The following is a 23863-nucleotide window of genomic DNA, read 5'->3' on the forward strand; positions in this document are numbered from 1 at the left end:
AAGGAGATTAATCAGAACTGGCTTTGACAAGCACTGTGGCAATTGGACAATTAAAACAGACATGGGGGGGGAAGAAGAACGAACTGGGGATGAGGGTGGAGAAAACAGTGCAACAATGAATGAATGAAAACCCCAAATCTCTGTAAATGTTCATTAAAACTAATAAAATTTAAAAAAACAAAAACAAAAACAAAACAAAGTTATTTACTTATAATATATGGCAAGATTTAAATGCACTTCTTAACCATCTTAATTGCTTTTTATACAGGTATCAATAGAATAATTAGCATTATAGAAGCTTCATAATTGATATTTCTTCTAAGTGGTATAGCACTGGTCTGAGCATTACTGTACACAGGTAACTCATGGTTGCTCTGATGCTAAACACAGTGACACTCATGTGCAAAATGCAACAATGGTTACCAATAGTGGACAGTGTTTGGTGGAGCTTCCTGATAAAAATAAGCTTGGAAGCAGGAGTGGTTTGCCTCTGGAAACTCTATGAATTGTGCTCAGGTCTTTAATTCATAGGGTCACTGTGAGTCATCTATGACTTAACAGCACTTAACAACAACAACAACAACAACAACAACAATGTCCCCAGTCTCTTTAACTCTTCTTAATTCATTTCCACTGGATTATATTTTCAGTAATATCAATAACAATCTTTATAATACATTAATATGTCAGTTGATACATTTATATTATAGTATTGATAAAGAACATTAAATACACAGTGGATTGTCAAAGGAATAAGCACATTTGTCATGGAAGAAGCATAATCAGAGGACTTCTTGGAAAGCAAGAATAGTAAGATCTCATCTCACAAATTTTGGCATATTATCAAAAGGGATCAGTCCCTGCTGAAGTGCACTGTACATAATAAAAGATGTCAGCAAAAGAGAGAAAGATCCTCACAGAGACGGCTACAACAATCACAAAAGTAATGGTAAGGATGGTGCAAGGCCAGGCAATATTTGATTCATTAAACATATGCATGAAATAAGTTAGGCCTGACTAAATGATACCTAAAACTGTTGCTGTGCACCATACAGTTGGAATCGACCCAAACCTGACACTCAAGCAGGTTTTCAGAGGCAATATGCCTCATAGAAGATTATCCCTTTCCCTAGCTAGGTAAGTGAGTTCCCCATACTACATTTCTATCAGGAACAACTGAGTCTTCTGATTTCCCATTTCCTGCCAAAATTATTTTGTTGTAAGTCTTAGTGTTTTTATTTTAGATATTACAGTGAGTAAGAAATGGTATCTCACTGCAATTCTTATATGAATCTTTCTGACACTAGGATGTTGAACATTTTCCCTATACTTTTTGGCCATTTGTAATACTTTCTTTGAAGAAATGACCATTTAATATCTCTCCTATATTTTATACAATAGGTTGTCTTTTTTTATTTAGTATTTCAAAAACCCTTGGATTTGGATATGCGTCTTATAGGATATATTATTTAAAATATTTTATCACATTTTATTTTGTTGTTATATGGTATGAGACACATATTTTAGGCTGATAATTTTAAGAGGTGTCTTTTTCTGCACAGTCTTCACTTTGACTAATACATGTGTGTAATTTCACAATCTGTCCTATCTACACAATGATTCCTTATCCAAAACATTCTATGTTCTATTATAAGAGTTTGATAGTTTTAACACATTCAACTAAGTCAGAACCGGCTTATTGCTGACCTTTTAGTGGGTTTTCAGAGGCAATAAATCACAAAGGAAGAGACTTCATCTTTCTTCTACAAAGGTAGCTGGTGGATTAGAACCACATGTTTTTTGGTTGGCAGCACAATTCTTTATCTTTAAACCACCAGAGCTCCCTGAAAGATAAACTAGTAATGTATAAAAATAATTATAGAAAATGGGCAAGTGACATTTGTCAGAGACTGTAGAACTGATGTAATATTTAAAATAAAAAAATAAAACTTATCATTTAATAGAAAAATGACATGTTAATAAACACAAAACCCATTAAGACCATATCAATATATGTGTAAAATTATTTGACAAAATTGACCATTATTTTGGATAAAAACAATAAGCTAGAATAGAAATCACTCAACCTACCAAAAAATATCTATGAGAAATTTACATGTAGCACGATATGTAAGGAATAAAAAGAAAGTTTCCCCAGTAAAATCAGGAAAAACATAAGGATGAATATTATAATCAGTACTTCTTAACACTGCATTTAGACTCTAGTCAAGATAATTAAATTATTAGGAAATTAAAAGATACTCAAATTGGAAAGGAAAGAGTAAAATTATTCCTATCTAGATGGATTGATTCGGTGACTGGGGTAATCGGGATGAGTGTGTCAGAGGCACTGCGGTTGGCGCAGGATAGAGCAGGGTTTAGGGCTGTTGTGCATAGGGTCGCTATGAGTCACAAACGACTTGATGGCACATAACAACAACAACAACAACAACAACATGTATAATTCTATGTCTTGAAAATAATACATATTTATTTGACATAATGTTTGAACAAATTGATGAGTGCAGTAATATTATAGTATAAATAAGCAAAACACATTATTGTTCTATAAATAAACAATAATATAAAAGAAAATTAAGAAACAAACTGTGATATAGTAGGCTGATTTTCCAAAATGGATTTTCTAGTCGCTGTTTGATCTTTTGGGTCCTACCATACATCCCATTCACCTCATATATTAATGGGGTGAATAAAATGAATGGTATCTTTTGGATGATAATGTGCAAATAGAAAGTGTTGACTACTAATAAGGGAATTGGTTTAAACTGAATAGATTCAGTGGCAAAATCTGTTTTTAAAAAGGCAGTTGGGCCTGAGGCCCTCTGCCTTCGTTTTAATTCTTTTCATTAAAACATTCTTCTAAGTTGTATAGCTTTGGTCTTTCAATTTTGGTGTGCAGAGTAACTTGTGGTTGCTGTGATGTTAAATGCTGTGACACTGCTGTCAAATGTGATAATGGTTATCCATGGTGTACAGTCTTTGGTGCAGCTCCCTGATTAAAACAGCCTGGAAGTAGGAGTGGCATTCACTTCTGAAATAGCTAACCTCTGGAAATCCTGTGAATTTAGAGAAACGATGATAGTTAGATAACTATCATTAGTTTATAGGGTTGCTATGTGTTGTCTGTGGAAGGAGGAGTGGCGTCCACTTCCATAATAGCTTGCCTCCGGAAACCCTATGAACCTGGAGAGAGGATGAAAGGCACCCAAGCATCGAGAACTCTCCTTCATAGGGTCGCTATGAGTCGCCCTGCAACTCGATGGCACTTAACAACAACAATGTGTTGTCTATGACTTGATTACATGTCTATGATGCTTAACAACAACAAGTGGCAAAAGAGAAGAATCTCAGTCCCAAAAATAAACAAATTGAAAATCTAGCACATATCCATTTGTGCCAGGCATTCCTGCTTGAGTCTGACTGGGACCTAGAAGGCAGCAACAGCAGAGAACCAGAGATCAACATGAGACAGTGCAGAACAGGGTCTGACACTGCATGGAGCCAGTGTCAGAGCTGGGGATGAGGGAGAGCTTTGTCCAAGCTTGCTGGAGTACTGGGGATAACATGCCACATTGGGAGTGAACTCTGTTTCCAATGTAAATGGAACCCAGTTAACTCCCCTAATAAACCTCCTAATATTGCTTTGAGCTTAGTGTGGCAATTGTAGTGGGTTTGTGGACCTAGCCCTCAGAACGAATAGTTGGTGTAAGGATAGTACATCTAGGAATCGTGAAAGCATGTCTGGCAGAGAGGAAATATATTTTTTATTATAGATATTATGGATGGGAATTGGTTCTCCTTGTAGAATTCAAGGAGGTCAGTCAAGGGCTCCCGGATGTTCTATGAATTCTTTTTATAGCAACTATGTGGGTCAAACTCGCTCAGCATTTCTTAAGCTCAAGGAACTGAAGAACAAATTCAAACTCGAGTTGCTATAATCAAGGATGCTTTAGGAAGAGTATTAAATGATCCAGGAGGTATCAAAAGAAGATGAAACAAATATACTGAGTCATTGTATCAAAAGGAATGGGCAGACACAGAAGAATTTAATGAAACAACATATGAGCAAGATCCTGTGGTGATGAAGGAAGAAGTTCAAGATGCTGTGAAGGAAATAGCAAAAAATAAGGCCCCCGGAATAGATGGTATACCAATTGACATAGTTCAGCTAACAGACACTGCCTTGGACGTGCTCACTATGTTGTTCCAAGAAATCTGGAGAACAACCACTTGGCCAACTGACTGGAAGAGATCTGTACTTGTTCCTGTTCCAAAGAAAGGTGACCCAACATTATGTGGAAACTATAGAACAATATTGATTTTACATGCAAGCAAGATTCTACTGAAGATTATCCAAAAACGACTGGAACAGCACATCAACGAGAAACCACCAGAAGTCCAGGCTGGGTTTAGAAGGGGTCGTGGTACTAGGGATATTGTAGCTAATGTTAGCTGGATCTTGGCTGAAAGCGGGGAGTACCAGAGGAACGTCTATCTGTGCTTCATTGATTATGCAAAGTGTTTGACTGTGTGGACCATAACAAATTGTGGCTGACTTTAAGAAGAATGGGAATCCCAGAACACTTGATAATTCTAATGCAAAACTTATACTTGAACCAAGAGGCAGCCATCAGAACAGAGCAAGGAAACACTGCATGGTCAAAATTGGGAAGGGCGAAAAAAAAAAAAATTGGGAAGGGCGTACACCAGGGATGTGTCCTGTCTCCATACCTTTTCAACCTGTATGCAGAACAGATCATCTGGGAGGCTGGGCTCTATGAGGAGAAATGTGGCATCAGGATTGGTGGAAGATCTATCAACAATCTGCGTTATGCAGATGACACAACCCTGCTTGCTGAAACAGGAGAACCTGAAGTGCTTGCTGCTGAGGGTCAAGGACTGCAGCATTCAATATGGATTGAGGCTCAATGTCAAGAAGACAAAGATTCTCACCACTGGACCAACTGGCAGCATCAGGATGGATGGTGAAGCGATTGAGATTGAGCTTTTGTCAGCTTGGCTCCACGGTCACACTCTTGGCACCAGCAGCCAGGAAATTAGAAGACGTATTGCGATGGGAAAGTCTGCTGTTAGGGACTTCTCTAAAGTTCTAAAGAGCAATGGTGTGTCTCTGGAGACTAAGGTGTGTCTGATACAGGCCATGGTCTTTGGAATCACTTGTTATGCATCAGAGAACTGGACAATGACCAGGGAGGATAGATGGAGAATTAGTGCTTTTGAGTTTTGGTGTTGGAGAAGAGTGTTGAGGGTACTATTGACTGCTAAGAAAACAAACAGATTCATCCTGAAGATGGTTAATCTGGGCTGCTCCTTGGAGTCAAGGGTTCTGAGACTTTGTCTGACATACTTCGGTCATGTTGTAAGGAGAGACCAGTCCTTGGAGAAGGACATCATGCCTGGGAGGGTGGAGGGTAGGCACAGGAGGGGAAGGCCCTCTGGGAGGTGGATTCGGTGACTGGGGCAATCAGGATGAGTGTGTCGGAGACAATAAGATTGACACAGGACAGAGCAGAGTTTAGAGCTGTTGTACATAGGGTCGCTATGAGTCACAAGTGATTGACGGCATATAACAAAAACAACAACAATGTGTACAGTAACATTTAATACAAAATAATACCTGGAAACAAATCTATCAAAGGAAATTAAAGACTTGTGTACTGAAAACTAGAAAACATTGATGAAATAAATTACATTTTATTAAAATGGGATATTATCTCACGTTCATGGATGGAAATATTTAATATTGCTAACATGTCACTATTACCCAGAGCAATTAATGAGTATAGTTAATTGCATGAATTTCAATATTTAAATGAATGAATTTTATTGAATGTTAAGAACTGACTGAATCCAATGAAATTTCTATCAAAATTCCAAATCAGACATGAAAAAGAATACCCTCAGGTTCATATGGAGATCAAGTGGTCCTTAATAGGTAAAACAATTTGAAAAAGAAAAATTTCAAGACTGTTTATCACTGCAAAACTTATTGAAAAATTACTATAATCTTTTTTCCCCTACCAATTTATTAACTAAATTTGAATATATATTTGAACAACTTCTTTCAATTTTCCTCTCCTCCCCACCCATCAAATTGTACAACTGAATGATTAATCCTCTCTTCCCCCTGGACATCCACATTCCTCTGCTTCTAGCCTCTACATCCCTCCTGGATCCTTATATTCATTCTACAATAACAGTTTTATACAATATTTATCCTTATGGGACTGAGTTAGTTCACTCAGCATAATGCTCTCCCGTCCCTCTCAAATTAGGTAATAATTTACAAAGCTCCTGCGTGCTGCAAAGTATTCCATTGTGTGAATGTACCATAATTTCTCAGTATATTCATTTGTGTTTGGACATCTGGGCTGTTTCCAACTGGGATCAAGATTAGAAGCCCTAGTCCAAGGTACAAAGAGACTGCCAAATACAACCAGAAATACACAATCTAAAGAGGATAAAATTGATGCATGAGAACTTCTAAAATTAAATTTCTGTGAACATAAAAAGCTTTTTCCAACAGGGTGAAAAGGAAGCCTACTGGAACAAACATTTGATAATACCATCTCAGGAGTCTTACAACAAAAGTTTATAGAATACTCCTGGGCCTTCACAAGAAAAAGACTGATAACCCAATTACAAAATAGGCAAAAGACATGGAAAGAATTTTCACAGAGGAAGATATTAGAGTGCCAAACAACACATGAATAAGTGCTCCAAATCACTGGCAATGAAAGATGCAAATCAAAACCACAATGAGGTATCATCTCATTCCAGTAAGAGTGGCAAAGTTTAAGAGGGCAGCAAGTAATAGATGTTGGAGAGGATGTGGCGAATAAGGAACTCTTATACATTGTTGATGGTATTGTAAAATGGTGCAACCATTCTGGAATTCAGTTTGGCACTTCCTCAAAAAGCTGAAAACAGAAATTCCACATGACCCAGCTATTCCACTACTTAGAATATACCCTGAGAATATGAGAACTGAGATATAAACTGAGATTTGTACACCAATGTTCATAGGAACATTATTCACCATTGTAAGAATGTTACGATAATCTTGAGAGAGTTAACAGCACTAATATATACATTTGTGGAATTTGAGAGTACAGAAATAAATCCTCAAATTTATGGTCAATCAAGACAGTTCAAGAAGGTAAGATTATTTTTCATCAAATTGTACCTAAGAATTAATTCATAGATATAAAAAATGAACCCTTTAATGATACCATTTACTAAGTGAAATTTGATATGCTGATTCTAGATCTATATGTGTTAGTGATAGCTGGTGGTCTAGTGGGTAAGAAGTAACACTGTGAGTCCAAAGACAAGCAGTTTTAATTCACCAGCTGTTCCATGGAAGAAAAATGGACCACCTTCTCCCATGTGATTCAAAGTCTTTGAATATACAAAGGGGAGTGATCTATGAGTTCGTTTTGACTCAGCAGCTATGTAAGTGTTAAAACTATCAAACTTGTAGAAGAAAACAGTCATTGCTGATAGGAATGTAGCATGGAGAATTCATGTTTTATTTTTCTTAACTCATTCATTGTTGCACATTTTTCTTCCTCCCCTTCCATTATTCTTTCCCTAGTCTACTTAACAAAGCATTTCTTCTTCCAGCTTGTTGTCAAACATCCTCCTGTGTGATTAACTTCCTCTGAAAACCCACTGGAGGGTCAGTTATGGGTTGGTTCTGACTTGATAGTACACAACAACAACAACAACAACATCATATCCCTTTCAGACAGTTCTAACGCTCATCTGGTTCAATGCAGTGTTCATTATCTATACATTATTTTCTTATTCTCTCTTCAAAGTCCCATCAGTCTTATTTTATAACAGTATTTTGATGAAATACTTGTCCTTTTGTGACAGACACATCTCAATAAGTATAAAGCCTTCCAGGCTCACCCATGCTGTTATGTTTTATGAGTTCATTGTTTTGATTGCCACAAAATACTCCATTGTGTCAATGTAGCATAATTTTCCTATCCATTCCTTTGTTGAGGGGCACTTGGGTTGTTTCCATCTCTTTGCTGTTGTGAATAGCAGTAACCATGAGGGTGCATACATCTGTTTGAGTTGCAGTGGAAGTCAGATTGTAAAACACTTCAATCGTTTATAAAAATGCTAACTATAGAGTTACTATTTCAGGTACATTTGAGTCAGTCCCAATTTATTGCACACATGCTCAACAGGACTTTTATCTCAATATTGATGTTGTTGTTGTTATATGCCGTTATGTCACTCATAGCGAATCTATGTACAACATCTCTGAAACCTACTCTATCCTGTGCCAATCTTATTGTCTCTGACACACTTACCTCCATTACCCCACTGAATCAATTGATCTCATCCAGGGTCTTCCTCTCTTGTGCTTTTCCTCCTCCATCTCAAGTATGATGTCCCTCTCCAAGAACTGCTTACTCCTTCAACATACCCAAAGTATGTCAAACAAAGCTTCAGAATCTTTGCCTCTGAGGAACAGCCTGTTTTCACCCTCTCTAGGTCAAACCTGTTTGTTCTCTTAGCAGTCCATGGTATATTCGATACTCTAGCACCACAGCACAAGGCATCAATTTTCCATATCATCCCTAGTCATCCATGGTCCAGGTTTCTGATGCATGGTAAGTAACTGTGAAGTCTAGCTAATGGCTTAGTCATAATTTATCTTTCAGAGAATTAATATTTGTTTTGCTAGTTTTCTTTTCAATGCTTTATTTATTGTATATTCTTCATTGTTGACATTTCTGTATACTGTATTTTATTGTCTTAATTTAGGTATAATCTAAATTGATTTTAATTTTTTTCAGGAAGTTGCTTTACATATTTTTTACTTTCAGCAAGTTAAGTTGCTCCATTTGACTAATAGAGACTATTAATGAGTCTTCTCCAATCCTGAATCTTGCTCTTTTTCATACGGCCCCACTTCTCAGATTATTTGCTCATCATAAAGACTCAGTTTGTATTGTGGTTGTTGGTGGTGTTGTTATGTGCCTTCGAGTTGCTTGCGACTCATAGCAACCCTATGTACAACATCCCTAAACTCTGCTCTGTCCTGTGCCAATCGCACTGTCTCCAATATACCCATCCCCATTACCCCAGTCACTGAATCAATCCATCTCATAGTGGGCCTTCCACTTCTGGACTGTCCCTCCACCATACCAAGCATGATGTCCCTCTCCAAGGACCTTTCCCTCCTTGCAACATGTCCAAAGTATCTTAGACGGAGCCTTAGAATCCTTGCCTCCAAGGAGAAGCCTGTTTTAACCCTTTCCAGGATGAATCTGTTTTCCTAGCAGTTCATAGTACTCTTAATACTCTTCTCTTGCACCACAGCTCAAAGGCATCAAGTCTCCTTCTATCCTCCTTAGTCATTGTCCAACTCTCTGATGCATAACAGGTGATAGCAAAGACCATGGCCTGTATCAGACGCACCTTAGTCTTCAGAGAGACACCATTGTTCTTCAGTACCCTGGAGAGATCCCTAACAGCACACTTTCCCCTCGCAATACATTTTTTTATTTCCTGGCTACTGGTGCCAAGAGTGTTGACCGTGGAGCCAAGCAGACTAAAGTTGTTAACAATCTCAATCTCTTCACCATCCATCCTGATGCTGCCAATTGGTCCAGTGGTAAAAATCTTTGTCTTCTTGACATTGAGCCTCAATCCATACTGAAGGCTGCAGTCCTTGACTTTCTGTGGCAAGCATCATCTCAGGTCCTCCTCAGTTTCAGCAGGCAGGGTTGTGTCATCTGTATATCGCAGAATGTTGATAGATCGTCCACCAATTTTGACCCCACATTTCTCCTCACAGAGCCCAGCCTCCCAGATAATATGTTCTCCATACAGGTTGAAAAGGTATGGAGACAGGACACATCCCTGGTGTACGCCCTCCCCAATTTTGACCATGCGGTGTTTCCTTGCTCTGTTCTGATGACTGTCTTTTGGCCCCAGTAGAGGTTTCTCATTAGCACGATCAAGTGTTCTGCAATTCCCATTCTTCTCAGAGTCAGCTACAGTTTGTTATGATCCACACAGTCAAACGCCTTTGAATTTTCAGTGAAGCACAGATAGACATTCCTCTGGTACTCCCTGCTTTCAGCCAAGATCCAGCTAACATTAGCTACAATATCCCTAGTACTACGACCCCTTCTAAACCCAGCCTGGGCTTCTGGTGGTTCTCTGTGGATGTGCTGTTCCAGTCGTTTTTGGATTATCTTCAGTAGAATCTTCCTTGCATGTGAAACCAATGATATCGTTCTATACTTTCCACACTCTGTTGGGTCACCCTTCTTTGGAATGGGAACAAATATAGATCTCTTCCAGTCAGTTGGCCAAGTGGTTGTTCTCCGGATTTCTTGGCACAACATTGTGAGCACGTCCAGGGCAGCATCTCCAAGCCGAACTATGTCGATTGGTGTACCATCTATTCCTGGGGCCTTATTTTTTGCTATTTCCTTCAAAGCAGCTTGAACTTCTCCCTTCATTACCATAGTTTATATTATCAAAGGATATAATCTTGATTTACACCTTTCCTGCTTATAAATTATACAAAATCCCCTTGTTCTATTCAAACAATAGCTTCTTCTTCTGCTTGCAGGTTTTGCTTAATCACAACGCGTGTTCAAAACATTGTATTCTTCTCAGTGTTAGTCATAATTTATCATGATTCATGCAGTGAATGCATTAACATATTTAATAAAATACGTATCAATCTCTTTCTAATATTCTTTATTTAGAGACCAGATCTATTTGACATTAGCAATGATGTCCCTTGTTCCATGGTGTCTTCTGAATCCAGCTTGGATTTCCAGCAGTTTCAAATCAATATGGTGCTCCAACTGTTTTCAAATAATCTTCTGTAATATTTTACGCACGTGTGATTATCCATGATATTGGTAATTTACATATTTTACTGAATCACCTTTTTTTTAATCCTTTGATTTTTTTAAAAGTTTCCATATATCCTTGCATTTTGGAAGATAGATAGGACCAAGTTTTGTTTTTTAGGTGTGTTTTTTTTCCCTACTCAACAACAACACCACTCAGAACGTAATTATCAATTTTCGATTTCATAATTATATATTAAGCTTGGGGAGGAAAAGGTAATTTTTCTATTTCTTTTCTACATTTGTTTTCTTTTCTATTCATCTTGAAAGGGGCCATGTTGTCATTGTGGTTGAGTGTTCAGTTACTAACCCAAAGTTAACAGTTTGAACCCACTCACTGGCTTGATGGAAGAAAAGACCTGATGCTTCTGTTCAGGGAATCTTCCATGGTAAGTCCACTCTGCTGGATATGGTTGATATGCATATAGATTAGCTTGATGAAACACAATAGCAACGTAATTATCTAAAACTCTAGATATTCCAATGTTAACATTTATAGATTTGTCGTGTATTGCCTATGTCTTCAAATATATTCTAAAAGACACAGTTTTCAACTCTAGATCTTGTTAGAAAGTTTTCTTTCCAATTTTAATTTGATACTTTGAAAAAATTAATAATTGTTGTATGCCATATCTTTCTACTTTTGCTTGTAAGAGCCTATCTTTGGTGAATGTTCTGAAAGGGGTAATAATATTGTGACTGAGGATAAGTAGAATTTTGTCTTTTGGTCAAAGGACATTCTATCACACATGGAGTTCTTTGAGACAATTCCTTGCTGGTTGAGCCATAATAACAGCTAGATTATAAGAGTAAATCCCTCTCCGAATGGCAGCTTAGAAAATGTCCTATGGGAAGGAAAAGATGATGTGGCCTTTAACTTAAAGATTTCAAATATATATTCTGACATTGAGCAAGTGCTCTTCATAACTTTAGGCAGATACATAGGAAACTCCCTGAGTAAAGATCCTCTGTTTGAACCTATTCCAGTCTTCTTTTGCAGCAAATTTGAGTTCTGGGTTCTTCATGAAATGTTCTCATTGTTTACTTATTTACTGATGTTAATTGAAAGCCCTCCTAGTTTCTTCTCTACTTTCCACCTGCCAATTCCAGGACACTTTTAAGTAAATAAAATGATATGGGAAATAAGTATTTTTTAAGAACATCTTATGTGTTCTTATCCTTAAAGTAACAATATTATTTAATAACACACCTGATTTAGGCCACTATATTTTTCATTATTAACTATGTGTTTGAGAGCTGTATAACAAATAAGGATGACAGAATAAGAATTGGTGCCTTGAGTTGCAGTGGTAGAAAAGAGTACTTGACATTCCATCAGTTGCCAAAAGAATAAACAGATTTGTCTTGGAGAAAGTGAGGCCAGAGTGCATGTTAGAGGTAAGAATAGCAAACTCTCATCTCATGTACTTTGGGCATGTTGTTAGGAGGCGTTGCCCTGAGAAAGGTGAAAGGCCAGAGAAAGAGAGGGAGGTCTTCAATGAAATTGATTGACACAGTGACTGCAGCAACAAACTGAAGTATGTCAGAGATGACGAGGATGGCACAAGAGAAGACAAGGTTCAGAGGTATTGTTCATTAGGTCTCTGTAAGCCATACTAAGCTTGGTAGCACAAAGCAACAACAGCAACAGTCTTTCAGACAAGGAGCTCTGATGCTTAGATCATAGACAGTTGTGATGCTAAGTTAAAGGCTCTGTCTCCAGCACATCATATCTGCCAATGGCAGCATTCTAGAAAAATTAGCATTCTCCTCATCATGTTTTATAGTCTCAGAAACTTGCGAGGATCACTATGAGTTGCACTTGACTTCATGGCAAGTAATTTTTATTATATACAAGGGCACAAATGGCTCACAGTCATTTTCTAACTGAAAGCTAGGAAGTGTGAATCTATACAGGATTCAGCAGGACAATGGACGGAAGCTCAGGGGGTATCCTACCATACAATTAAAATCAAGTAAGTGTCATGAAGTCCTACTCTGCAACGTGTGGCAAAATCAACTGACAGATACAGAATGGCTTTGTTTGTTGGTGTAACATCTCACAGAACAGCTGATGAAGAGAATTTGGGTAGTTGTCTTAGACAAGCTTTTTTTCTTCTCTCAAGTCACAAATGATTGATAGCTTATCCACCTGTGGATTTTGATAACTGTGAAAAGCACAGTATGAAATTGACTATCTTTCTCCCACAGAGTCAGTGGTGGATTCAAACACCTTAAAAAGTGTCAGTGTTGAGTAAAAAGCATAACTCCCTATGGACTACACTATCAAAACTAGAGCATTTTGAGTACTAAACTTTCATTTCGATCACTATACTTCATCAAATAGTTATGGTTACAAGATAAATAATGAATAATATGCACAATGATAATAAATTCATTAAATATTTGTAAAATATGCATTAAAACTTAGCCTATAACTTTTAAAGTATTCAAAGTATTTCAAAGTAGAAATCATTTGTTGTTTCTCAAGTTTGTATTAATCTTTTCACAAAAAGCTAAATATTCTGAATTTAACTTTTGATTGTGCTCATATGAAACCAATACTTGGACCAGGAAGTAGTTCTCAGAAAAAAAGCAAGGAAACACTTCAGGGTAAAAAATTAGGAAAGGAGTGTGTCAAAGATTTTCCTGTCTCCATACCTTTTCAATCTGTATATGGAACAGATTATTCAGCAGGTTGGATTTTATGAGGAGGAATGTGGCATCAGATTGGAAGAAGACTTAACAACGTCCTGTATTATGCAGATGACACAACCTTGCTTGCCAAACCTGAGGTGAAACTGCATTTGCTGCAGAAGGTCAAGGACTGCAGCCTTCATTGTGCATTCAAGTGCAACATCAAGAAGAGAAAAATTTTCACCACTGGGCCAATTGGCAGCACCATGATAGACGGAGAAGAGATTGAGGTTGTTAACAATTTCAGCTTACTTGGCTACATATTCAATACTCTTGGCACCAGCACTTGGGAAATCAACAGAAAAATTGTATTAGGGGAATGTGCTTTTAGGGACCTCTACAAAGAGGTAAAAAGTTATGATATCACTTTAGAGACTGAGGAGTGCTTGATTTAGTCCATGGTTTTCACAATTATTTGTTATGCATCAGAGAGCTGGACAATGACTAATAATAACAGAAGAACTGATGCCGTTCAATTGTGGTGCTGAAAGAGTCGTAAACATACCATGGACCACCAAGAGAACAAACAGGTCTGTATTGTTGTTGTTGTTATGTGCCGTTGAGTTGCTAGCAACTCATAGCAACCCTATGTACAACAGCCCTAAACCCTGCTCTATCCTGTGCCAATCTCACTGCCTCTGACACACCCATCCCGATTAACCCAGTCACTGAATCAATCCACCTCATAGATGGTCTTCCCCTCTTGCACCATCCCTCCACCCTTCCAAGCATGATGTCCATCTCCAAGGACCTCTCCCTCCTTACAACATGTCAAAGTATGTCAGACGAAGTCTCAAAATCCTCGCCTTCAAGGAGCAGCTGGGTTTGACCCTGTCCAGGATGAGTCTGTTTGTTTTCTTGGCAGTCCAGGGTACATTCAATACTCTTCTCCAGCACCACAGCTCAAAGGCATCCATTCTCCTTCTATCCTCCCTAGTCATTGTCCAACTCTCTGATGCATAACAAGTGATTGCAAAGATGATAGCCTGTATGTATCAGATGCACCTTAGTCTCCAGAGTGACACCGTTGCTCCTCAGTACCCTGGAGAGATCCCTAACAGCACACTTTCCCCTCACAATACATTTTTTATTTCCTGGCTACTGGTGCCAAGAGTGTTGACCGTGGAGCCAAGCAGACTAAAGTTGTTAATGATCTCAATCTCTTCACCATCCATCCTGATGCTGCCCATTGGTGCAGTGGTAAAAATCTTTGTCTTCTTGCCATTGAGCTTCAATCCATACTGAAGGCTGCAGTCCTTGACTCTCTGTGGCAAGCATCATCTCAGGTCCTCCTCAGTTTCAGCAGGCAGGGTTGTGTCATCTGCATAATGCAGTTTGTTAATAGATCTTCCACCAATCCTGAAGCCACACTTCTCCTCATAGAGCCCAGCCTCCCAGATAATTTGTTCTGCATACAGGTGGAAAAGGTATAGAGATAGGAGACACCCCTGGCATACGCCTTTTCCAATTTTGAACGATGCAGTGTTTCCTTGCTCTGTTCTGACGACTGCCTCTTAGTCCAAGTATAGGTTTCACATTAGAATGATCAAGTGTTCTGGGATTCCCATTCTTCTCAGCGTCAGCCACAGTTTGTGATCCGCATAGTCAATGAAGCACAGATAGACATTCTTCTGGTATTCCCTGCTTTCAGCTAAGGTCCATCTAACATCAGCTACAATATCCCTAGTACCACAACCCCTTCTAAACCCAGCCTGGACTTCTGGCAGTTCTCTGCTGATGTGCTGTTCCAGTCATTTTTGGATAATCTTCAGTAGAATCTTCCTTGTATGTGAAATCAATGATATCATTCTACAGTTTCCACACTCTGTTGGGTCACCCTTCTTTGGAATGGGAACAAATATAGATCTGTTCCACTCAGTTGGCCAAGTGGTTGTTCTCCAGATTTCTTGGCACAAATTGATGAGCACATCCAGGGCACCATCTGTCAGCTGAACTATGTCAATTGGTATACCATCTATTCCTGGAGCCTTATTTTTTGCTATTTCCTTCAAAGCAGCTTGAATTTCTTCCTTCATCACCAGAAGCTCTTGCTCATATGTGACAAAAGGGGACCAAAGAAAAGAATGAAGCATTTAGAATTCAATGCTGATGGCCTTGCCTGCTGCTGATGGCCTTGTCTACTGCTGATAAGAAGAGCAAATGGCCTTGCCTGCCTGGCTGAGCTAGCAGGTAGATCGTGAAATAGAGTGAGTGGAATGTCCCTCCCTAAGAACTCTGTTATAAAAACCCTCCCCAATAAGTACACAGTGTGACTTCCCTATTCTGCATCCCCAGAACGAGGAAATTCACCCAGGAGCTTCCCTATATCCCCCCCTTTAATAAAGCTGTATTAAGCTTTCTCTTATTCTCTCTGATTTCCTCCTTAAGTTCGCTATCTTAACATATTGTGCCAAAACCCGGAAGATGAGTTAAGATGCTGCATTCTCATCTTAAGGCAAGTGTTGGTGCGCCTTACTCTCTCCTGAACTAGCCTGTGCAGTGTTGAGATGCTGAATAGCAAAGTTACGCTTTCCCTTTCTCCTGCAGTGTTTGTGCAGCTACTTGACCAGATCTCTCTCTCTTTTGTCTTTCTGATCTCTGTATTTTCCCTTCCCTTCTCCTGGAGGCTTCTAAAGCTAGACCCAATTGATTTTCAGGTGTAAGCCTCTCCATTCCAAAGCTTTTAAGCTTCCCAGTCCAGACATTGTGAACTCCCATGAGAACCCAGATCTGTCCCACTGGACATCTGCAGATCTGCGTTGGAAGGCCAACCATAAATACCAGGCATTTCTTCCAGTGTATCATGGCTTAGAGGACGTTCTAGCTGTCTATAGCCTCTCTCCACTCATAAGAGCTCCTGAGACTCCTGGTTTCTAGAGGATGCTCTCAAACTCCAGTTGTATTACCCACAGATCTGAGAATGATGGATCATCAATGTCCAGGCTCTCTAGAGATGGTCTCTTGAGCTGCCTTCTCTCATATCCCTCACACTTAAGTCTAGCTGAAGTCCTCTGCCTCAAGATACTGATCCTTTTTCTGTAACCGAGCAGCCACAATACCAGCTAAGTAATGACTTTCAATGTCCTACTGCTGTACAACAGAAATTATCAGCTTTGATGATGTCATAGAACTTGCATAGGAATTATAGGCAATAAAATTTCTACCTATCTATATTTCTTTATAACTATAGCTTTTAAAGTAAGAAGAGGATTAGCATGAATCACATGACAAATGTCTACACTTATGGGAGTCAACTTTATAAAATTAAGAGCTTGTAAATTTTCACATTTTCTATATAACTGATTTCCCCACTCCAACACAAGTGATTTCTGTGAAATTCAAGAATCACATTCAATCAAATTTCTTTTCAGAACTGGTTGTTAAAGAATGATGTTATGAAATAATTCTCAAAAACCATTAAACCAAAAAAAAGTTATATTCGTTCAATGACTGACAAGTAAATCATTCTTAACACCAGAAGACAGGAAATCAAAAGACGAATTGCATTAGGAAAATCTGCTGTCATGAACCTCTCCAGAGTGCTAAAGAGCAACAATGACTGTCTAGATACAAAGGTGCACCTAATTCAGGCCATGTTCTTCTCAAATATTTGTTATGCTTCAGAGAGTTGGACAATGACTAAGGATGACAAAACAAGAATAGATGCCTTCAAGTTGTGGTGCTGGAGAGGAGTCTTGAATATACCGCAGACTACCAAGAAAACAAATAGGTCTATCTTGAAAAGGGTGAAACCAAGTCTCTCCTTGGATGCTAGGATTTTAAAGCTCTGCCTCACTTGTTTTGGCCAGGAGAGTTCGGCCCTTGGAGAAAGACATCATGCTTGGAAGGGTGGATGGACAAAGCAGGAAAGGGAGACCCCAGATAAGGTGGATTGATACAGTAACTGGGCAATACGGGTTGGTGTGTTGGAATGAGTGACACTGGCTCAGGACAGGGAGGGGTTCAAAGCTGCTGTACATAGGGTCTCTATACATTGCAGATGACTAAATGACACATAACAACAATAATATACTATGACAAGTTTGGAAGCATGAGTGGCATCCACTTCCTAAATAACATGCCTCTGAAAACTCTGAACTTTGATAAATGTCAATAGTTGTAGAGGGGCTTCAGGCCTTTTGTTCGTAGGGTCACTATGAGTCGTGCTCGACTCAAAGGCAATCAATAATAACTATTTTTAAAATGGGAAGAGTAACATAGTTTTATACTATTGTTAACAATAAGTTTAAATGGTGTTATGCTAACACAAAGTAAATAATTAATCAACTATCACTAGGCAGGTAATATGGTGTTAACCTAAAGCTGGCTGTTGTTAGCCCTTACCTTAGCCTCTTTTGTTTTCTAGCTACCTTAACTGTAGACACATGGTCTTGCAATCATCAACAGTTGTGGAACTAGGTACTTCTACACAGAGAAGCAACATTTAATGGATACAGGAGCAAAACCCTTTTGAGAGTGAGACTCTAGTGGGGAGGCCTTAGTGATGGTCGTGGCAATTCTGTGGAGAAACTGTAGCAAGGGTTATCCAGAGGACCCCTAAGATAAGATAAAGTTCTTAGTTTAAAGTTTTTGCTTTTCTTCCCAGATGATGGAAGAAAAAACTGATTGTTGAACCTGGACTAACTGAAGAACTGCCTTGGGACTGATGGGCTAAAACTTGAATTTTCATTGGGTGGTATCTTTTGCCTCCTCGACTCTCCAATTTATTTTCCTTATAAACCCCGTTCTTGGTAAAATACCTGTGAGTAAAATCTGTGAGTCAACAATGATTATTGAACCTCTTGCTACTGATGTGGCTTTAGAGGCACTATAGGGCTGGGTTATGGACTCTTTATCTGCTTTCTTTTCTAGAGCAGCGAGAGGCTGTGATTTTTTCACTCCCTCCAGCCCTTTTAGAGAAACATTTGCATCCCTGTGCCCTCATGTCCCATTTTCTACATATTAGACAGGTAAAGAGAAAGTAGCAGAAAGAAGACAGGCAAGTACAGAAAAAGACTCTATAGTTACAATAAGAGGCTTAATGACAATAGAAATGAGACTTAATAGGCTAGTTAAATGAAGGAAGATGTTGTCAACAAGGCATATGCATATATTGATGTACCAAATATAAATTAGGCCCACAGGCCACACTGGATTAAAGGGACAAAACAAAGGAAACTACCTCTACCAGTATGACCTGTAATCTATGTAGAGTTAGAGTTTATTAAGACAGGTCCAGAGGTAAGAAGGAAGTATTATCTAAAAGATTCAATAAACATCTTAGAAAGAATGTATAAAGGGAATAACATTAGCAGAAGTATAAGGTTTACGTGAATGTGATTGATCTGCATATAGAAAGCTTCACCAGGGGTAGAGCCTACAAGGGTCATTCCTTAAACGGTTTTTGATGTTATAGACTAAGATTTCCCCCTGAATTAGATCCATCTAGCATTAGCTAGATATACAGGCCATGATTTTTGCAATCACTTGTTATGCATCAGAGAGTTGAAGAATGACAAGGGAGGATAGGAGGAGAATGGATGCCTTTGAGCTGTGGTGCTGGAGAAGAGTATTGAGTGTACAAGGGACTGCTAAGAAAACAAGCAGATTCATCCTAGAGAGGGTTTAATCGGGCTGCTCCTTGGAGGCAAGGATTCTGAGGCTTCATCTGACATACTTGGGACATGTTTTAAGGAGAAACCGGTCCTTGGAGAGGGACATCATGCTTGGGAGAGTGGAGGGACAGTGCAGGAGGGGAAGGCCCTCTATGAGGTGGATTGATTCAGTGACTGGGGTAATCGGGATGGTTGTATCAGAGACAGTGCACTTGGCACAGGACAGAACAGAGTTTAGGGCTGTTGTACATAGGGTCACTATGAGTTGCAAGGAACATGACAGCACATAACAACAACAACAACAACAACATTCCTATAATATCCCTAGTACCACAGCTTCTTTTAAACTGAGCCTGCACATCTGACAGATCTCTGTTGATGTGCTGTTCCAGTCGTTTTTGGATAATTTTCAGCAGAGTCTTGTTTGTATGGGATGTTAATAACATTGTTCAATAAAGAAAGAAATGCTGTGGCTTCATTCGGATGTATCTTATTCTTTAGACTGATTTCCTTGCTTTTTAGCACTTTAAAGAGATCTTTGACAGCTGATTTTCCTAATACACTACATCTTTTTATTTTTTTACTACTGTTTCCATGAATTTTCAAAGCTAGCGTGGCATCCACTTCCTAAAACACATGCCTGTGGAAACTCTATAAACTTTGATAAATGATAATAGTTATAGAAAGGATTCAGGTCTTTTGTTCATAGGTTTGCTATGAGTTGTGCTTGACTTGATGACAATCAACAACAAATTTTTATAATATTAATCCATAATTTTTAGATTTTAAAAAATTGGTTTTGGAATTTTATTTTTAAGGAATTTTCCACATGGATTCATATCTTTTGCTCCACACTAGAATGATTTATTCATAAATTATGCTGATTTAAATGTGTTACTGATAATTTTATAATCATGTGAAATATATATGTATATATATATATACACACACACACACACATACATACATACTTGCGGTAGAAAGTCAAGGACTGCAGCCTTCAATATGTATTAAGGCTCAACATGAAGAAAACACAGATTCTCACCACTTGTCCAGCTGGCAGTATAATGATAGATGGTGAAGAGATTGAGATTGTTAACAGCTTCAGTTTGCTTGGCTCCACAATCAACACTCTTGGTACCAGTATCCAGGAAATTTAAAGATGAATTGCATTGGGAAAGTCAGCTGTCAGAGATCTCTCTAAAGTACTGAAGAGCAATGATGTCAGTTTGGAGACTAAGGTGCACCTGATCTAGGCCAGAGACTTTGTAATTACTTGCTATGCATCAGAAAGCTAGAAAATGACTAGGGATGATAGAAGAATTAATGCCTTTGAGCTGTGGTGCTGGAGAAGGGTATTGAATTTACCAGGGACTGCTAGGAGAACAAACAGGTTCATCCTAGAGAGGTTTAAACAAGGTGCTCCTTGGAGACAGATATTCTGAAGCTTTGTCTGACAAACTTTGGACATATTGTAAGGAGGGACCAATTCTTGGAGAGGGACATTATACTTGGGAGAGTAGAGGGACAGCACAAGAGAGGATGACCTTCAATGAGATGGATTGATTCAGTGACTGGGATTATGGGGTTAAGTGTGTCAGCGATAATAAGATTGGCACAGGAAAATACGGGGCTTGGGACTGTTGACATAGGGTCATTATGAGTTGCAGGCAACTTGACGGCACATAACAACAAAATTAATCAAATAAATGTGATATTTTTCTGATCAGTAAAAATATAATGTTTAATATATTGTAATAAATTAAATGTATGAATACAAAGAAACAAATATAAAATTAAATGTGACAATTCAGAATTAATATTAACAAAACTTTTGTAGCAAGCATTTGTATTCATGTTCCACAAGAGAATAATCAGTAAAGAGGAATCAGTGTTTTTCAAACAGTACTTCAAATTTTTCTTTATGATGTGAAACTTATAAACAATGAAAGTGATTATTTTGGTTCTCAGTAGATTATTTTAGCATGACAAGTGCTAATCACAGGAAATTTCAATTAATAAATGTAATTTAATTTTCCTAAGCCGTGTCTTTTGAGTAAAAATTTGCTATTTAAGTCTCAAAATGAATTTATTATTTTAGGCATGATAAACAAAGTATGTGATTTTCAATTTTTATTTTATTCTGTTCTTTCCTCCCTCCCACCATTTTGCCTCTTCATGGCAGCAATGAAGTTAGAGATGGATAATATGATGAATTTCTTGGATTTACCTTTGTCTCAATCTGTTTAGTATCTGGATTCTGAAACAAAAATTTGATTTTGCTTTTGCCATCATCAGAAGAACCTTTAAGTTGAGAAAATTTATACCTCCAAAGCACAGCCTAAAGGGGAAAAAGGAAACATATGCAAGTCAGTGCATTTAATAATTCCATCTGAACTAAGAAACAGTTCTCTCTCAATAGTAAATGTTCATCATGTCAAGCTGCATATGCCAGCATTAAAGCAATAAATTAAACTGAGTTTATTAAACGGTATAATATGGGCCTCTGCATACTAGTAGCTAATGTTGTGTACCATAGAGTTGGCACCAATCCTCTGACAGGTTTTCAGAGGCAGTTAATTGCAAGGGAGGAGAGATGGGTTTGGAACATAGCTGCTTGCCACTTGACACCAGAGATCCTACTAGTTAATAGGTTCCTTAATTTCCAGAAATTACTTCCAATTATAACTATTTCAAAATGATATAAAAATAAAACACTGAGTATTTTCTTCCATTTCCTTATTTTACAATGAAATAAAATCTAGCTCCTTTAACACATATTCCTGTGCCAATGAATATGGGAGCTCTTGAGGTGTAAACTGGACATGTGCTGCTAACCCAAAGGCCATGTGTCTCCAATGGGGAAAAGATTACTTCTTCTCCCATTAGAAATTATAGCTTCAGTCACCTGATAGAAGGTTGTAATGAGTCAAAACAGATTAGATGGCAGTGAGTTTGTTTTTAATACCAACAGATTTATCAAATTTTTGTATTTGAATGATGATGTTAGAGAAGAGTACGTAATATTCCATGCAATGTCAAAAGAACAAGTATATCTTGGAAGAAGTGTGACCAGGATGCTTAGAAGCAAGGATGGTAATACTTTGTTTTACATATTATGGACATGCTGTCAGGAGAGACCAATCCTTGAAAAAGAAAATTATGCTGGGAAAAGTGGAGAGCCAGAGAAAGAGAAATACCACAACAAAAATGATTGACACAGTGACCATAACAATCGGCTCAAGTATGTCAGAGATTGTAAGGATGGTGCAGGATAGATAAGGTATATTTATTATTCATAGTAATTTTTAACTGAATATTATCTAACAACAGCAACATGTGTATAAAGTCAGTTTTTATTTATTTCTTTGGTTTCTATAAGTAAGGAGCATATAAAGTAGGAATGACCGAAACAAGATTTGACAGCTATTAAGTTGGTTATGACTCACAGTGACTTTTCCTGGGTTTCAAAGGCTGGGCATCTTTGTGAGAAGAGACTACTGATCTTTCTCTCAGAGAGCAGCTGGTGGATTCCAAGAGATGACCTTTTGGTTGACAGCACAATACATTACATAATGCCACAAGGATTTTTTAAGTAGAAGTTCTGGTGGTTCTCAATATTTCTGCAATTTACTATTAGAGCTATAGTTAAAGACAATGTAACTTCCTAAAAATAGCATTAAAATCAAAGAGCAAAAAAAAACACTCTTGTCAAAAATCTTTATTTCAGCCTTGGAAACTCTATGGGGATGTTCTGCTCTGTGTTAAAGGGTTGCTATGAGTATAACTGAATGGACAGAAATGCGGATTTTTTTGTCTGTTCTTTTTAAAAATATTTACAGAAACACATTTCTAGATCTTTCTGCAAAAGAGATCAGGGAGATATGAGTCAATGTTTTGATTAGCATCAATTATAAAGGAAATAGTCTATTATGGTTTCTTATATCTTTAACACTATATTTTCAATTGTTCTTTAATATTATAAGTTTCAGGATGCAATGGACATTTACTTTGATGCTTACTGAGTCTTGCAAATAAAAATATTCATGATAAGAGAAAAATAATCACTAAAAAAAGAATCTGTGTGTTCATACTCAACCACACATCAAGCAAAGTAATTTTAAATTATTTCAATGTATCATTTTGCATTAACTATATTATGTAAATAAATAATTTATGGAACCTAGTAACATTTAAATACAAATCCCAATGTTTCTAAATCAATCAAGGAGACAGAGTCTATCTAGCTGAACAATCCCTAGTAGTATGCTGAGTAAGCCAGGGGCTCTGATACAATATGATTTGGAGTATGTGTCTCTCTCTTTTTTTTTAATTAGTTTGCATACAGTCATTTATATAATGTTTTATTCATGTGCATCGTGTTTTATAATATCTGTCTATACCTATGACTATATATCTCTATCATCATCTCTATCTCTGTGTCTATCTCTATCTCTATGTGTTGTTGTATACTGTAAAGTCAGATATGACCCATAGCTGATCAACTCTCCAGTGGATTTTCAGAGGCAGTTAATCACACAAGAGGAGATTTCCCATCCTTCTCCCTTAAAGCAGTTGCTGGATTCGAACCACATGTCTTCAAGATAGCAC

At 37.9% G+C, this 23863-nt stretch overlaps 1 protein-coding gene across 1 annotated transcript in view; it reads right to left on the minus strand.

Annotated features, from left to right (window-relative positions):
- SNTG1 (syntrophin, gamma 1) overlaps positions 1-23863 on the minus strand; it is a 481189-nt gene that overhangs the window by 19057 nt on the left and 438269 nt on the right. Inside the window, exon 16 of the mRNA XM_006901168.1 lies at positions 21483-21593. Coding sequence (XP_006901230.1) covers positions 21483-21593 — 111 coding nt within the window. The remainder of the gene's footprint in view (positions 1-21482; positions 21594-23863) is intronic.

The sequence above is a fragment of the Elephantulus edwardii genome, unplaced genomic scaffold (assembly GCF_000299155.1).
Source record: "Elephantulus edwardii isolate Elephantulus edwardi_28Jun2011 unplaced genomic scaffold, EleEdw1.0 scaffold00313, whole genome shotgun sequence".
Classification (NCBI taxonomy): Eukaryota; Metazoa; Chordata; class Mammalia; order Macroscelidea; family Macroscelididae; genus Elephantulus; species Elephantulus edwardii.